At 37.8% G+C, this 18,965-nt stretch overlaps 1 protein-coding gene across 4 annotated transcripts; it reads right to left on the minus strand.

Annotated features, from left to right (window-relative positions):
* Window positions 1-867: 867 nt before the first annotated feature.
* On the minus strand, window positions 868-18,898 carry INPP5K (inositol polyphosphate-5-phosphatase K). Of its 4 annotated transcripts, none has more exons than XM_040615304.1 (13): window positions 18,741-18,898; window positions 16,084-16,191; window positions 15,291-15,399; window positions 12,243-12,359; window positions 11,761-11,933; window positions 10,151-10,262; window positions 9,491-9,600; window positions 8,876-8,902; window positions 6,973-7,162; window positions 6,588-6,725; window positions 6,004-6,087; window positions 4,666-4,770; window positions 868-3,607 (listed from the first exon to the last, which is right to left on the minus strand). In XM_040615304.1, exons 1-13 carry the CDS (start codon window positions 18,785-18,787, stop codon window positions 3,509-3,511), a joined length of 1,419 nt encoding a protein of 472 aa, XP_040471238.1. In that variant the 5' UTR covers window positions 18,788-18,898; the 3' UTR covers window positions 868-3,508. The 4 variants fall into 4 exon arrangements, with proteins under 4 accessions (XP_040471238.1, XP_040471222.1, XP_040471247.1 ...); XM_040615288.1 differs by lacking the exon at window positions 18,741-18,898 and adding an exon at window positions 16,410-16,758; XM_040615313.1 differs by lacking the exon at window positions 8,876-8,902.
* Between the last annotated feature and the right edge of the window lie 67 nt (window positions 18,899-18,965).

An 18,965-nucleotide genomic window follows, 5' to 3' on the forward strand; every position in this document is an offset into this window, starting at 1 on the left:
TAATTCAAGCTTTGTTCGACTGGCCTTTCAACTGCAGTATATTAATTAAGACAAGTTCATCTGAGTGTCACATAGTGTCCAAGAGCAGAGAAGGAAGCAGTGGTAGTAGAAACAATAGTCTTTATCAGAACATATTTTTAGGGTCTAACAAACACGCAAGACATCTTAGAAATATTTCCTGTTTACACAGAGCTGTACTATCTATGTGCAATGATACACTGCACATCCTGAGGTTAGCTAGGAATCAGAAATATATGGAAGTTAAATAAGGCTATACTGGAAAACATCCCTTGGTAGACATGTTTCCTATTTTAAAATTAATTCCCTAGCAGCAGGGAATTAGGGAAAGTTACTCTTAAGATGGAAATGATTTGATAGGAAATTTATATTAAAACATATAAAATTTAAAATATGAAGTATAAAGTAGCAGATCTTTCACAAAGACAAAACCAACATCTCAAATCAAACTGTGAAAAATTCACCGTGAAAAAGTGAAATTAGAAGAACCTGTTCTTAAAGATCAAGAAAGCAATTTAAGCGGCTTGAGCATTTTTTCAAGGAAAATATCAAAACCTCCTCAACGGGGGAGGAGGGACAGAAAATCCACAAAAGTCGTCCATTTAATGCTGGATTCATTGAAATAGAAAAAAAAAAATTGATCTTTTTTGTTTTGTCCAGAAGTAGTATTCATCCTTGCCCTTCTTTTGTGGTCCAAAGCCCAGCATACACTGAGATATTTCCACTCTAAAATACTGTTGTATCTGTGCATTGAACACGACCAAAGTTTCTTGGAGAAAGGTTACCATGCACAAACTGATCCACCCACCCTGAACCATTGCGTTCGTTCTCAAATTAATAGAGGCCATGTAGAACACTTCACTGCCAGGATTTATTTTAGTGGTACATGAAAAGAAAACACATGAGTATAAAAACATTGCCAGTGATTATAACATCCAATTAAAGGTGTTTTAAGAAAGATAAATTTCATCAGAAATTGCATCATTACAGGTCATGGAATAGTCTGAAAAGCTACCATAGGTAACAGTAGTAAACAAAAGTGCCACTGTGTGCATAATACTTAAGAAAGAAGTATACAGTTCTGTGCGGCATCCTACTAACACACACGCAGATTCAATCACAGCTGCTGTGGGCATTTTCAGTGAAGTCCTGTGGTTCAAAGGATTAGTTTACAAAATGCAGCTTCTGTGTCCAGTGATTGAGAGGGGGTTACCAGCTCTCATACAACATTAAGGATCTTGAGTTTCTTGCCCATATAAAGTGGCTGTATGGCTCCCCCTCTGAGCTGCTCATGAACAGCAGGTGCACCCTGATTAGAAGAAACTGGATCTTGGTCCACAATAAATCGCCAGCTGTGGTCTGGAATTCAAAGACCACTGTTCTTTGAGCTCTCCACAGAATCTCCTTGCATGGAGTACAGTAATACAGTTACACAGTAAAATCAGAAACAGAATACAACTCAAGAACTGCAAAAGTTCTTTGCAATTCGGTAGGGATTTGTCTGATGCTCTAATTGCCATGAGAAATCATGTATCTGAAAGACCTAGTGCAAAACAAATTCTTGTAAGACTGGGATAAATGTGAAAACTGTTCCTCATATTGTTCCGAAGTGTAACAGGAATGTATAAATCATAAACCTCACGGCAGTTTTAATCCATACAATGCACACAGTATCCTCTGAACCTGCCCTCACTACTTGCAAGTGGGAACAGTTCCCAACACCAAGCATTAAGCTGAGATACAACTAACTAGAATTTACAGAGGCTACGTGTTCTTGAACCCCACACTGCAACTATCTAACCAGTTAACCTACGTTATAGTTTCCACAGCATACAGACGTCCAGACCCCATAACATTTTATACAGTGAATGATAAAGGCAAGTAAATGTCGTATCAAGGCGTTAACTTTCTCTCAGAAGAATCCTGAAAAAACTAAGGCTTTGAGAAAAAGAGCAAAAAAGGAATCCATTCAGTTCTGAAGCAATATTCCAGCATAAACACACCAATATCCTTTGCTTTGCTTTTCCACCTGAACCAAATTTTCTCTTTTCCATCCACAACCAACATGACAGTGATTAGTAACTAACTTTACTTACCATACACAGAAGGTAGCTCGAAGGTGTGTATCTAGAACATGGGAGACTCACAAGTGCTCTTTTCCAGCACTGCAGTCTGAGATTCTGTAGAATGTTGGTGTCTCTTCCAATCCTTTGCAAAGATCTCCACTTCCTCATCAAGAAACAAAACTATTTCTGAAGCTAATTACCTCTCAGGTTTTTACAGGTACATAATGTTTCTTACTCCATCTCCACCCTCAGTTGCACAGGATATATTAAGGACTAAGCACTTCTAGAAAAACAGAAATTTTGCAGACCAATTGCTACAAATTGAAGAATTTATACTTTTCGTAGCACAGATTGTGCTGTAAGAAAGAATCTGTTGCACTGAAATTCCGTATTTACAATTCACAGCATCTCTGTAGTCAGTGTAGCAATTATGTCGCAGTATGGTGTCAGGAAAATACTGAAATTTGGCCTTAGCTTTCTAAATTCAGTATGACAACTGAAAATGATCGGGGTCAGTACCATGATCATTAGCTCTTTGCCAACAGGTGCTTCATGAACTACGGTCTGCTCACCTATGCCAAATCATTTCTCAACTGAAGCAAATTCTTTCAGAAATTGTGGGATCCTGGTTAACTCTGAGCCAGGGACTAGTATAAAAGTGGGTTTATTTTACTTTTTTAAATCAAAAGGAGAAACACAATAGGAAAATTGCTAAGTTGTTTTATAAAAGAATTAAAAAAAAATCAGGAAAAGTGCATTTTGATAAACATTGATATCTCAATTTGGAAAAATTAGAAATGAAAAATCCTAAAGTCATCAGTAAGGCATGAAGAAAAGGGATTGACTACCAAAGGGGACTTTACACACTCCAAAGATTTTGTTTTCATGTGACTTGTTGCCACATGTGTTTCCCAAAAGGTAATTAGCTTATATTTGAAAGTCAAATAAAATTTTAAAACAAGCTAACTATCTGTATCTAATAAATAATTTTTTTTAAATAACTTCATTTAAACTCAAAATTTGGAAATCAATGATTAAATGGGTACAGCATAGTAAATATTGTATCGCAAATAAAATATCCTCTGCAAAAAAAAGGAGCAAGCCTAAAAATCTATTACAGATCACAATTTAACTTAGGTTAAAACATTGTATTAGAAATGTCTATCACCTTAAAACATACAGCATTCATTAGGTGCTATTTTTACGGTTCTCATCCAGTGTAAGACAGTTACTCTCCCTGTAACAATAAAAATATCTGTTTCCACAATAAATAATCTTCTACAAGCTTACAAAGTTTCTGAATGATCCTACCTGTCTTACTTGCACTGTCTTACTCCATCTTCTAAGAGTAAAAGCTTATAATCACTAAGACATAAAGAATCATCTGACTCCTGAATTTGGACCGCTAAATGCCCTTTCTGCCTTCAGAAGTCATTATGCGACTCCAGATTATCAGGTTTCTGCATCCAACTGTTCTCTTCCTGCGTCAGATCCTTTTCTATTAATGATCTGTTAGGCTGAATCTAGAAGAAAGAGAGAAGTTAAAAAAAAATTAACAGAAACACTGTGTTGCTCTGTGCTATCAATACACCATTATACAACAATATTTTACATACTTGCTAGGAACTGAGAAAATTAAAAAGTGGCATGTCTATGCAGAAATTATGAAATTGAAAAAATACCTAGTAAAAACCCCACTAAACTGGTATCAAAACATCAAGTGTCGTGCAAAAAGAAAGGCATGGGGTATGTTGCACCCACATACAACTGACAACCATCCTGCAGAGTTTGAGGTAGACATTAAGCTCAAAAGACAACAGAAATACTGGACTCTGCAATGTTTCTCACCAATATAGAAAGAAAAATATGAACAGTAGCATTGAGCTATACCAGCCAGCCCAGCAATTTTCATTGCTGTATCCCCTAAGGTAATGGAGTTTCACAACTGCTTCATCCAACAACAGTGCAGAACTTCTCTTTCAATCATTCAATAGCACATTAGCACAGCCATGACAGCATGGAAAATTATACACAAACAAAATTATTTTGGAAAAAAAGTCCTCATGTAGAAGAAGCAACATTTGGTTGCTTCACCTAGTCTGTGCAGGTTAAGCCATCCTTTCAGAAATTAAACAAAGCAGCTTGTTAAACAAGTAACTGAAGTTGCAGCTGTCCTGTCTTTCCCAAATTCAAGTGACCAACTACACAGGAAACACTTCTGTGCAAATCTACCACCAAAAGCAGCACAAAGAGCTTGCTATGTGTCAGAAAGTTCACAGCATTCAAATTTAGTTTTCATCTAGGGATCTAACATGACGGAGCCTGAACGTCCAAAAAAGAAACTTGAGAGAGAGAAAACTGTCTTATTTCACTATGTGTTGCCATAATAGCTACTCAAAGTCTTTTAGCATATTGGCAAATTCTTTTATGGGATGTTAGCCAGCACATATCCATTTTGCAATTATTTCTGCTGCCACCTCCCCAGGATTAACACAGCTGTACACACCTATGTTCAGATGCATATGAAAGTAAAAGAAATAAAAATCACATGAACATTAATCAAAGCTTCCAAATACATTACCTGAAAAGGTTCGCTGATACCAACTATTGACTGCAAATTATTGCTATAATAACAAAGAAAAAATTCTCCTCCCATATCGGGTATTTCTGCAGCACTCATGTAAACCTGTCAAGAAGAATAAAAATAGGGCAATTTCCACAGAGAAAGAAGCTTACAAAAAAAGCAGTCTCTGCCATAAAAATCAGCATTTACTATTTGTAAGCAATTTTTTAAATGTGAGCTAAAAAGGATGAGGACAGAAATAACTTATGAAACCATCTGAAAACTAAGTCGGGGGGAAAAGCAAATATCCTTCACCATGTTAGTAAAGTGACTTGGTTCAGCAAGAAGTGAGAAGAAAGCCAGAGCTGTTGTAAGGGAAGGGGCAAGGCCACAGAAGCAGCAAGGAGGGAGATGAACTGCCTCCTGGGGACAATAAGCTGTTACATAGAACAGCAGAGCAAACCCACCCTCTCCATTTGGTACTACCCTAAAGACCCATGGTTCCTGAACTGCAGCCCACAGCATCCTGCTAAAACAATGTTCACAGTCCTTAGATTTCTAAGCATACTGATAACAAACCATGATATCAGAGAAATTTTGAGATTCAGAATATTGATACAGTAAAATTTGGGCTCTTGTCGTAAACTTGATGCTAACTTACAAAATTTCTAACAAGAAATAACTGCTTTCCATTGCTGTCTGGAAAATCTCATCCATCCTTGCACTCACCGTGTCTCCAAAATTAAACTTGAATTTCTGTTTGTTCAGGTAAATATCTCTTGAAACAAATAATTTATATTCAAAACAGGTTTTGTTTGTTTTAAATCACTTCAGGTAATCAGTAGTAGGAACTATGTAAGAGACAACAGTTTTTAAAGAGGGACCAAAACACTCAATAGCCAAAATGAAGAGACACCTAAGAAACCCTAATCTGTAGCTGTATTAGATACTTGGAACTAACACTGTTAGCAATGAAAATCACACAATAAATATTTAGGATACATTGAGCAACTTTGATAATCAGATGAAAAAATGGCTAGTTACTTATTTCAGTGGCAGAAATGGACCGAAATATAAAATTGCAATAGTTTTTAGTACAATGAAAAGTCACTACAGGAATAAATTCCTGTTTCATCAATTCCTTTGGGTAGTATGATCACACCTGGGAAGGTATGCTAAGACTACCTGAAAATTATAAGAATTAGGAACAGGGATTTTAAATAATACTATCACTCCCAATTAGCTTTGACTGGGAAAGAGGATACAGAACGCCTAAGAGGAAGGGGATATGGAAAAACCAGACCTTGAATGCTACTCTGTGGAAAACCACATTAGAAAGAAGTACAACTGGCTTACTTGTTTACTGTCTTTGTTAGAAGAAATTTCATCATCTTCTACCCAAGCATAAGTAACATAGTCATTCACATGCCTGAAAGCTACCTGCAAAGAAAGATGCAGACCATTAGCTTTCTGAAGGAAACAAAATATAAACTACATGGAAAACCTGTGAGAGAGATGCTTACTACTTCACTGAAGTAATTAAAACACTTCACTTTTAGGATCAAAACATTTTGGGGGCACGCACAAATCTTTCATTTCTGAAAGCGCGCGAGTGCTCTGTTCTCTCACCCCTCCACTGGCTTGCTTTCATTTTTGTTTTTTCTTTGCCGAGTAAATCTTTCGAACTGAAGGCATTAGGGGAGGACAATTCCTTTTCACAGCTTCTGCACCATTTTACTTAGGGTGCCAAAGAGCTCGCATGCTATCCAACTAAACTGTCGGAACACAGAAACTAACAACAATCAAGGATACATGACTATTTCAGAGAGTTTTGTACTAGCGAGAATCACAATGTCCTAGGATAGATGACTATCAACTACCCCCTCCAGTCATATTCACCATCTTCCTTAGGGTAAAGAGCCATGATGTGGTAACATTACCTTGAAGAGTCCAATCCAGTCCCAAGCACTGCTGGGGAATTCAGGCACTGCAGAATAGCTGATCAGAACATCATGTTCTGAGCTCCACTCACCCTCAGGATTCAGAGTGACCAAAGGATCTGATAGAAGAGGCTTCAACTAAACAAAAGAACAGAATTTAACGTCAGTCAAGTCTGTCATTCTTTCAGTTGTTCTCTTCAAGTTATTCTTTGCCACACCTGCTGTGGGACTCTAACTGACTGGAAATAACATGAAAGCAATTTGCTGCCTTCACCATAACCAGAATGAAAGAGAGATGGTGACTTGCAAAGTTTAGAAAACCAGCTTCGGTAAGACAACACTTAGTAAAGCAAACTTTTTCTTAACAATGTAACTGGGACAGCACCTCAAGCCCAAATGTTCCTGTAACAGGTTTGTGATCACTGATGCCATAGCTCATGTGACTGATATAGTTATTCAAAGTAACAGAAATCGTCTGTTCTTCAGAGAATTCGCCTTCTTTTGGTGCATGCTGGCAGAGATTTTTCACTCTCCAAAGAATTCTGTCTGTCCACGCTGGCTTTCTTTTCTTCTCACTGCAAAAGTGTTAAGATAAAAGTGAAATGAGAGGAAGAACAGTTGCTAAAAAGCTAAGAATACTGTGCAAAATCTAATCAAAGTTGAAAGACTGTCAGATACACATTAATAAAAGAAGGCAATCACATCCAAGCTTCATTTTACAGCTCTGTTCAATATGCTTTACAACCAAGGTTTCCGTAATTTGAACTATACTCCATTTACCACAGGTAAGTTTCATAGGTTTCTGAAAGAGGAGTAAAATGAAGGGGTAAAGGGCATTTCAATGGGTTAGTCGGCTTCATACAGGAAATGATACTTTCTCCTAAAACACTCCATAAAACCATGCAAGAATATTGAGATAATACAGCAACTGCCCCAAGCTTCAAATGTACAGTTATCCTGAGAAAAGGGGCGCAAACTTAAGGAAGATGTAGGAAGAGTCTGAACGATGTTTGAAATTATTCAGAACATTTGAAAACAAGTTTCTTCTAACAACAACAGACAAACTTAGTAGCTTATACTAATCACAGGTGACACAGCAATGCTTTAAAATTCCTCTAAATTGTACTAGCCTACATTTGAGATTTGCAAGCTATTGCTGCCTCATAACAAAAGGCTTTAAAACTTCCATAATAAAGAAAGTTCTGCCGCAACCTGCAACTGTGCTATATATCAAACTGTAATCATAATTCAGAGTTTCCTTTTATACCATATCAATAACAACAGAAGACATGAGCCTTTCGTGGTTCTCTCTGTAGTGGGAGGAAGACTTAACAGCAACCCTCTGTATGGATGTATCACTTCAAATTGAAATGGAGAAAAGATCATACCCTATGGAAGAGGAATTAGAATGGACTGGATTGAATTATAAAAGTTAATGAGCAGGATGTGTAAGGAAAACTGTCAGTTTAATAACTTTGAATATCAAAATCATCATAAATTGGAAATGCCATTTAGTTCAATATTCAACATACTTCTGTTTTACCCCTTCCCATACACAATCTGCCTCACCTTTAATAAGGTGGAAAGATTTTAAATGAGGCTGTACATATCCCACTTAGTCCAGTAATTAGGTAAACCGACAGAAATCTTTATGAGCTGCCATGTCTGCTCTGCTGTGCAACAAAATAGCAAAAGAACAGCTAAAGTTAATACACCCACTCTTTTAGAGAAAATGGCATATTAGATGGGAAAAACCTCAAAATCCACATTGAAAAAGTATAAAAGATAACAAAATGCTACGTGCTTCACAAAAAGCACACTTGTCAAGAGTGTTTGCCTTGAGGTCTATTGATCACCCCCATCAAACCAAAATCTCTCTGTTAGTTTTAACAGCAGAATGCACACAGTATGCATAAGCATACTTTTTGTTCTTTAGATCAGCCAATACAAACTATATTAGGCTATGAATCATTCTTAGAATGTTTAGGTTTGGATTATTACAAGTATTTTTTGTTAATAGATTTACTGCTGGTCCCATTTTATCTCTTCACACTCAATTAGGGAGTAAAATGTCTTTGGATCCAAACAAATAAACTTCCAGTATTAAGTGCAACAGCAGAGTAGATAGCACTACAGCTTTCAGACAGGTTCAGAAAATCCCTGAAGAAAATCAGCTGTCATCTGATTTTCAAATATTTCACAAAAATCAAATCAAAAGCTCAGGAAAGAGCTTTGCTTTGATTCTGAAATATTTACAAATTATGAAATCCAGAAAGTTCTCTTCTTACTTAAACCAAAACAGGGACTTCTGCTCTCTGGAAGTAAAGAAAAAGATCAATACAAACCCCCCGTTTGGACAGGAACTTATCCTTCTGTTGAAACATAAGACTAATACTTAACAACAAATTTTAGTGTCAGAGAAAAACTTAGGAAACCTAAGCTACTCTACTCCATTTTCAACTTAAAATAATTTATAAAGCCATATTTACATTTATTTTCAAATACCAGCAGTGTCAAAAAAATGCTTAAACAGAGAAGGAAACCAAAAATGGCAATTACTCTTTTCCTTTTGCTTATTTCTGACAATGAATGGACATTTTTAGTATAAAAGAACAAAAAAGAAGTGGCTTAAGCACTGGTTTATTCTGTTAATCAAATCTTTCCCAAAAGAAAGCTGGGTTGTTTCACTACTTCCCTCATGTAATCAGCAGACTCAGATTTCTTCAGCCAGAAATATTCATTTATTCAGATCTGACCACTGAATGAGCCTCACAGAATAGCTCAATAGCCCCAGTTAACCAGTACATTCAGGAAATTCAGGTTTGCTTACTAAAGTAGTATTTAGCCAAGCACCATGTTCACTCTAATAGTCCATGTCAAAACTCATCTTACTATGCTTTTACCTTGTATCATATACATCCGAATAAAGGTCAAACTTGTAGGTGGGTTTAAACTGCAGAGGACCCTCTATGAATTCCTGAAGAAACGCCTCCTTCTTTTTTGCCATATTTAACTGCAGGAGTAAAAAGTACATTTTGAAGATTAGATTTAAAAATCAGAGCTTAAAGGGCAATGGGGAAAGGAGATGAGAAAATATCTCCCAAGAATAATACAATATCTCAGTCAGCACAACATATCTGGAAAGGTAAGTTCAGAAGTGGCTGTTAGTTACTGCCAGAATTCTTGACACGACCCGTTTATAAATTTTGTAGCAGTTCTACTCCAAACAAATTCCAGAATAAGCTCTTTCTAAAAGTAATTCTTGGGAGAAGAAAAAAAGGAGGCAAAATTAAGGTGAGGAACAATTCACAAGCATGAAGTTCAAAGAAAGCTTCATTCAAACACAAGAACTGTAAATGAGTAAGAAACTAAACAAAAGCAGAAAAAATTTGCAATCAATTGGGGCTTAAGACTGAGAGGTGAGAGTATACAGCTAGATAAGTTCCACCTCGTGATTACTCTGAATTTTTGTTCTTTAACAGAAATTAGAAACTCAAGAGAGGTACCATAACTACCCTATTAAAACCAAAACAAAAACCCCCAAACAGATTAAGACAACATACCTGGTCCTTTTCCCACAGCAGATTGTAACGCTTGTTATTTATTGATTCTCGGACAAAATGTATGCCATAATCTGCTATCCGGAAGTTTAGATCTCCAAACCAGAAGAGAACACTAAAAAAAGAAGGAAAAGAAGAAAAAAAAAAAAAAGAAGAGGAAGATGGAAGATTTATAGGAATCCATTAACACAAGGGAAGAATTCAGTAGATACAAGCGTTTATGCTAATTAGGTGCTTTAATCACTTACATTACTTAATCTAAACAGTTTAAACACAAACATTAACCTGCTACTAGACAAAAAAATTAAAGGAATTGAAAGAGTAAATTAAGTCCCTTGTATTCTTGCCACTTGCTCATTACTGCCTGGCTATTAACTTATCCTGAGTCTCCTCATGACTTACATCTCTGTCAGAGACAGATCTAGAATTAAATTTTAACAGTAGGTAAAATAATTCACAAAACTGATGACCTATACACCAGCTGGTTATGCTAATCCACTAACTCAGAGCTCTGGTTTAGTGCCTTGGGAAAGCAGGGATACCTAGTGGGTGTTCTGTAGTTCTTAGGAAAGAAAGTTGTTATTATGAAGCACTGGAGTGTATTATTAGCAATGTTTTAAACAACAGGAAAGCTGTTTTTTTCAAGTCAATGAACTTCTCTTTAAAATCCCTACCTTCAAAATTTTGTTCAGGGGTGGATACCCCAAACTCGATCTTAGGGAAATAAAAATTTTATTTTAAAGCCACTTCTCATTTCTTTTTAGAAGATGACAGTAGGTGATTTGGTACATGCTCATGCACATAATCAAGAAAATGAAACATACTAAATCGAAATATCAAAGACTTAAACTATGGTAGGAGAAGTAATAATTCTGAAACTCATTTGTCATTTTTTTTACCTAATACTAATGAACTCATTAACAATTAAAGTGATATTACATATCTGTTCTGGATTTATCTGTCCTGACAGTTTTATGGGTATATAAAAAAAGGTAATTACTGAACTAAAATGTTTTTCTCAACCCCATTTTAAATGTTTCTATTACCATCTTCAGATTCCAACACAAAAACAATGGAACATACAAATAATTCCTTCAGAATTAAGGAATAAGAGCTCAATTAGTGGCCCAAATAAGGTTTGGTTTGGGTTTTGGATTTTTTGGTGAAACACCTGAGGAAACTGTAATCCATATAGCTAGAGAAATCATCAATCAAAGTTTTAAAGGCTGAGAAGACCTCAGCCAGATACTAAAATTTCAATAGGAATAATACCGGCCCAAAATGTAACACAAATCTTAAAAAATGGAGTAAGACAAACATTAATAGTAATCTAAAGGATTATTGGTATAAACGGGCTTTAGCTTCTAAAGCTCTCTAGCACATGACGTGTGCAGTACATACAAATTTAATGTAATTCAAGACTGGAAGAGAACAGTCTTGCAAAATACATCTCCATCTTTCAGGTTATCTTTTCCTCCCAGGATTCAGGGTCAAGGCTGAAAAGATATTTAAAATAAAAACGATGGATGAAAACTCCAAAACTCTTCAGTGCGTGAGTTCACCATATAACAGACAAAACCAATACAGACAGAATAGGTCTGAGAACAACTCACTCATGATCCAAGGTACTTGGAATATTCTCTCCTTCAAACTGCATTTCCAGAATTTTCTCAAAGTCATCCAGCCGCTGCTCTGTATTCTCCATGTGAGCGGGCAAGTGGCAGTTCATGAAACAAATTGTATGACCATACAGGGACATGCGAGCAGTGACTCCTCCTTTGTTCCCCTGGTATGGAAGATGAACAAACACCTGCATGTGTAACTATTAACACCACCTATAAATTCTTAAATATTGCTATTTAAGCTTAAATTAATACAATTCATTCCTACATAAGTTGTGGTATATCAGCTAATAAACATTACCGTCTATGCTGTGCACTTGCATACAAGGTTCAGACAAGTGAATCTCACCGCTTGCCAGCTTATTCATTTTTAATTAAAGCATATATCCTCCCTCCCACCAGGAAACCATTTAGAGGCACACACTACCACGAGCATAACAACCAAGGCAATTAAGTCTCAGATACTTCCTTACCCAGTATCCATACAGGCCTGTGCGTATGTAGTGCGTATGAATATCCCGGATGAAAGGAAGGTGGACATGTTTCACAAAGATCAGAAGTAGTAATCCCTGCATGCGAACGGAGGAGAGCTGAAAGAGATACAAAAGAGGGAATGGTCACTTCCAAGGAGGTATTTGGAATTCCTCGGGTCTACTTCATAGGAGCTTTTAGGTGAAGAACGCCATAGCACAAGTCACACGATCCCCTCACCAAGCCTGGCTTTGATACTGTGACACAGTAAACACAGATGCATTTCAGTGCTGTAAAGAATCATTCTTACAGTAGACTTGCTTATCAACAATTTGGATGAATGTCTCAAATAATTAACATTAGTTATAACATTATATGAGAAATCTGAAGTTGATCTCAAAACGTGTATTTGCCCAAGCATCTTTAAAGAACTTTCTTTTGCCTCACCGGCAGCTTGTTTCTATCTTTCAGCATCCTGTTCATGAAGAACCAAATTCTTGATTTTTCGGCTATAATCTTAACAGCGCATGCCTACAAATCCTCCAACAGGAGCAAGTTTTTCAAACTGAAACATCCTTCAGCAGATAACTAATCATTCTAAATGCCATTAAAATGTCTAAAATCCACAGCAGTTAATTCTAGGCATCTGCAAAAACAGTAAGCTCCAAAGAGCAGTAACTCTTGCCTGCAACATCTGTAAAAATTGATTTACCAAACACTTCCAAAGTGAAGATGCTTAGGAAGCACATAAGACACCGTTTAAACTTTGTGATACTGGGTGGTATTTTTTTATGGTTTGGGGTTTTTTTGGTGTGTGTGGAAATAGTCTAAGAAAGATGTTCTTCATCAAAAATTTATGAACTTTTCAATGTTCCTCGCATGAGACACAAAATGCATTTTAAGCGTTTGTTTTAATGATAATGATTCAATTTAAAATATATACATTGAAATATGTTAATTGTAGTTCAGTTTTGTGCTGGATGAACTTGGAGGAAGACTATATTAGAATAAAACCTGATATTAATAACATCAACTACACAACTGCTGCAGAAGTACACAAACTCAGCCCAAAATTTAAAACAGAATGCCTCTTTTCTTTGCCTCTGCATCTACACAATTAAATGATTTCGGAATATATGTTAATGTTTGTATTGTCTTGAACCCAACAAATTACTGAACAGTATATTGAAACAATGGATCGCAATTACTATATAATGCATATGTATTTGTATCTGATCAGACATTAGATGTAACCAGTATTCACCTTTCCATAATTATGTTCATGAGATATCAAGATCTTTCAGCCTCTTTATTACTCACTACATTTCATTCTGCTGTGGGCCAGTCCCCAGACACTCTCAAGATCCATGCAAAACCTCTTCTCTCTGTAGGTCTTGAACATCAAAACATAGTGGATTCCTCCTCTGCTGGAACCAGCACCGGTCCCCCCAATATCTAGCGCCACATCAAGCAAAGACCCTTCATAGAGGGGACGTGATTCTGTTTATGGTGAAGAACTGACTGACTCCAACCAGCCTGAACACTTAAAAATCGACCCAGTTATCAAAGGGACAGAATGCCCCAAGGATGACAACTACCCCTTCTACACCCAACCTCATTACAGGTCAGCAAAGAAGGGGTAACTGCTCCTCTCCTCCTCAACCAGCTTCCCAGATTAAGGCCTAGCATATGCCCTCCTCACTGCCTGCTTTGATTTTGACCTGGTCTGACAGTCCCCTCTTATTACCGGAGCTAATCAAGTCCTGTAAGGACCATTAGGTGGCAGCATCCATTCATTAGTGTGTCCAAAGTGCCACATTTATAAATTAGAATTCAAAATCAACCATGCATACCGCTAGGAATTCTTTTTAACTGTCTATATACAGGGCCTGAATGTCAGCCCACAGCCAGATTTCGAATGTTTATCAGCAATGACTTAAACTAGAATGAACAACGGGGTTTTTTTTCCTTTTTGTAATTCCCAATGGGTCCTTTGTCTTGTTTAATTACAGTTAAAAGAATGTCACAACTACTGAGTCTGATTAGCATGCAGATAGCATAATCATCTCAGCAAAATCACCCTGAAATAATGCTTGATTTAGAAAACAACCACAACCTTCAAAAACCTTTTAATATCTCTTTATTAGAGAAATTCAGTATATCCTCCTATGCTTATTGCTTGCATTATTAAAATAGCTAGCACTTTAGCTGATCTTATGCCCCAGACAGTACCAAAAATCTTGTCGTTTAAACTAGCGTACAATGTTCTAGGCCTTCAATTAAAAATAAAGTCCTCAGAAAAATACATATACCCACTAAAATCCTGTTTTACATACATGCAATTAATTTTCACCTGCAAACAATTTGAAAGGAAAAAAAAAGAAAAAGAAACCTTACCAATCTTAACGAAAATCACTGGCATTGCTTGGGATATTTATAGTGAAAGCAGGTACTTAAGCAGACTACATTAGAAGCATCACAATACAGTTCCCCAATACTGCACAGGGAAAAACATTTTCTACAAACAAGACAGAGATAGAGATATTGTGGCCACAAGAAATATGCTGTTAAGTGTAAGTTTACATCACATTTCATTTTAAATAGTCTTCACTACTCTGTTCCTTGAGGATGTATTCTTATTGTGACAGGTTTATTTTTCTATTCGTCATGTGGTTCTGCAGCAATTACACAGGCTGCTGCCAGTATATCTGAAACAACTTATTGCTGTTTTGTCATCTGAGCTGCACAAGCATCAAAATGGTCCAACTATTCTAAATGAGAATGAGAAACCATACAACCAATTCTTTACTGCTAAAATTAAGGACATTCTTATTAACAGAGAAAAATTAAAACTGCCTTAATCAACAAACCAGGAAAACACAAGTGTGATGAAGAATCATTTCTAACATATGAGTACCTATGGAAGTGACTGACAAAACACCATCAATTTATCTTTTATGGAGAGTTTGAGGGGGAAAAAAAAGATTGAATGGAGCTGGGGAAGACAGTTTTCTTCACTGCTGTGACACTTAAGAGACGTAAACAATTACCTTGATATATCCCAATGGAGATAAAACAGTCATGAAAAAAATGCTCCATGGATCATCAAATGCCAAGTCAGACAGAAAATTTGTGATTCTTGAGTTCACCTCCTGTAAGCTGAATACATGAAAATTACTCAAACTTTTATCACTTGGTTTTGACAGAATTAATGTAACTCTTTCAGAACACGGACCACAACATTCCAACAAACCTCTCAGCGCAAGTCAAAAATTTTTTGCTGTTCACTTTCCCATTTACAAGCAGTTTAACCCATCCACATATCTAACACATCTAAAAGAAAAGTAAAAGGTGCTTATATACACCTGAAGACAGAGTTTAAGACAATACTAGACTCAAGATACATTATGACAAATAACCTGACTGTCAGGTCTTCAATATTTCAAGACAGTTTGGAAAACACGATAGCAGATTGTGCCTAATGTTAGCTTGCACTAATTTCTTTAAAACATGCTGAATTTTGGATAACTTTCATACCAAAATGAATATGCCTCTGCATGCCAACAAAGAAAAGAGCAGCCAAAAACTTTTTGTGTGTTTAGAAAAAGGATATTTTTTATTTTGTCACAACACAACAGCAGAGAGGAGAGAAGCTTCTCTTGCTACAGATCATCTCTGTTCTAAGTCACTAACTCTAGTCTTCACCTTCTGTTAGCAATAATGTTAAACCATCTCCCAGGCACTGATTCACATTGCTCAGTCCTCCCAAAACGGATGATAAGCTGTTGAGACTTAGCAGTTTTGCAATAAACTTCCCAAGCAAGTTCTTTAATATATACTTACCCTATAACATACATATCCATAGTTGGGCCCAGTGAATTGAGTTGAAGTAAACTAGTGACATCAGGAGGTGGAGAAGCTGTGCCCACATTCCAGGTAACTAAGTGTAGTCTACAAACAAACAAACAAAAAATCAAATAAAACCAATGCTACAACTGAAACATGAACAGGTAACCAACCCCAAGAGTGTCTAATTTCCTTACAGGCTGATCTACGGAACAAAGATTTTCTGTCGCTTTTCATCAATCTGAAATCTATTTATTAGCTAGCATTAAAAGAAAAAACCAACACCAACCAGCACAAAACCAATCAACTAAAGGGAACAAAACCTGAATTCTTGCCACTTATCCTTCAGCCTTTTCCCCCACATAAGGAAAGCTTCATCTAGAGTGCGAGACACTTCTTCATGAATTTCATCATCCGAGCTGATGTCCTCTACACACGCCATAAGCTGGGCTACTCGTTGACGGAGCTGCAAGCGGCCACTGGACCCTGTGCTGCTGAGACTTGCAGACCGGCTGCGGAAGTTGTGCAGGCTTTCTAAATCGTTTAGGGAGATGGAAGAATCTTGAAATGCATCTTCGCTGTTGAAGGATGCCATTTGCTCAAGAACTACTACCCTCTGAAGGACTAGCCCATTAAAATCCCAAGTAGAAAAGGATGGCTAAGGGTCTTCCAGATCAAGTTTTAACTCGTGTGAAATTCAGCATTGCTTCCAACACAAAAGGACAAATGTAGATGCAGCAACGCTGAAAAAAGCTGTAGCATTACCACCATGCTCAATGGGTTGTTACAAAAGCTGCAATCACATCCTCCCTCACACAGTGAATTGTTTCTTCATAATAGATTTAATGTGGTTAATTCTATAAGCTCAAGATTTAAAAGAATTTATTGTTGATTTGAATCAATCATGTGCCTGTAGGCTAGCAGAAATATAATCTCCAGCTCCCAAACGTACAAATACACAGTTCTGACCAAAACCAAGCAAAGCTACTGCTCTTCTCGAACCCTGTCAGAAACATTTGTGTGTCATAGGACTTGTCTGTTGTTCTTTTATAGGATGGTAACTTCAATATCAGAGCTTCTACAAAGGGATTCACTTTACCATCAGTCTTGTTACATGTCAGAGCTGTTAATTTTCCATCTATCTTAGGGTCCTATATGGACCTTACAAAACACCAATAGTTAAACAGTGAATTCCACCAATACATTCATTATTAGGGTCATATTTTTATCCAGCAATCAAGTGCCTGCTCAAGGTGACACCCAATGTATGTGGAAGAGCTGGAAAGTGACCTTGCACACCAGCCTGAAACAGTCTGTAATTTCTTACACCAATAGCTTCTCTTTGTAAGACTATGCTGAAGTCTGCCAAAAGCTATTCTAAAACAAATCTCTAGGGGAAATAATAATAATAAAAAAAGGTATGTATGCTGCAGATCTAATTCTGCCATCAGAGATGTATCACTTGGGAACACTCTCCAGTTACTAATGTTATATGACAATTATCTGATTAAACAAACTGAAACGATATCGAACGCATCAGTCATTACCAACAAATTAAATTCCTCGAAGCGCCCAGTATCCACATTACTGATACGAACACAAGAAAGCCTGCAGCACTGGAGTTTACACTAAAGGAAAAAACACTTTTAACAATTCCAAGAACATCCTTAATAATTCAGTTTTATTGTAGGCTACCATAGGTTATGACACCTGCAGGAACAACTTAATAGCGAGGAATGTACATGCATCTGCAAGGCAAATAACCTACAGCATTATGCAGCCTCAAAGGTCTACTGATGCTCCCCACCGCTTCAGGAGTCCGTACAAGCACTGCACACGGTCAGGAGGGGAGACCTGAGTGATACGTTTTCATCCGTTACCACAAAGAACAGCCTTTACCATAGAGAGAAGGATATTGCCCAAACTATCTGCAAGTTTTCTGTACCACCAGAGCACTGTCCCGAGCACGCTTTCTGCAAACGCATTCCAAAACACAAGCAAACTACTAGAGATGCTACTTAGTGCCACTGACTCCTGAAATAACTCAATAGCAAAGAACTGTTTTAGGGTCACAGTGCCTGTAACACTGCATCAAGGTGACTTTTAACATCTTTAAGCAAATGTTAGTGTTCATAGGTGTGGGGGTTTTTTTATATTTTCCTGTCACAGACTGCTACTCGACGACCTTGCACACAGGTTTCTCTGGTGAAGCAAGCCCACAGGGCGAGACACCGCAGCTCGGCCCCACAGAAGACCCAGTGCAAAACCACCGTAAAAACAGAAGCCAAAGATTAACACAAGCTCCTTCCTCCTCACGAAAAGCAACACATTTGAGACACTAGACGCATTAATAGCAAGCGCAGTAGAACCTGCCCTCATTAAGCGTTAAGTAGGTCTCTGGAAAGCCCTAAGGAGCCAAACAATACTCAGTAAGACTTCCCAGTACCGACGCTTTCAAATCAGAAAATCAGCTTTTCTTCTCTTTCATATGACTACGTAACACCACCAATTAGTACAACTCCCTGTTAATAAGCAGAAACACAAGTTTCGCTAATTCTGAGCTAATTACGTAACGACTTAGCTACTTTTCTCCCGCCCTCGGAAGAGCTGCCCTCAGACCTGCGCCTGACGCCGAGCCGCCCCCGCCCGCTCACCTCAGCTCCCTCAGGGCGCCGCGGTGCGCCGGGCCCGCAGGCTCCATCCCGGGCTTCCAGTCAGGCAGCGCGGCGGAGGGGACAGGAGAGGCCCCGGCCCCACTCCCGACCTCGCCCAGCCCGGCCCGCGGCCTCCGCGCTCCCCGCAGCGGCGCCGCGCGCCCATTGGTCCGCGTGATGGGGGCGGGGCTGCGGCTGGGGCGGCGCGCGCTGGGGCGCCGCCAG

Source organism: Falco naumanni, chromosome 1 (genome assembly GCF_017639655.2).
Source record: "Falco naumanni isolate bFalNau1 chromosome 1, bFalNau1.pat, whole genome shotgun sequence".
NCBI lineage: Eukaryota > Metazoa > Chordata > Aves > Falconiformes > Falconidae > Falco > Falco naumanni.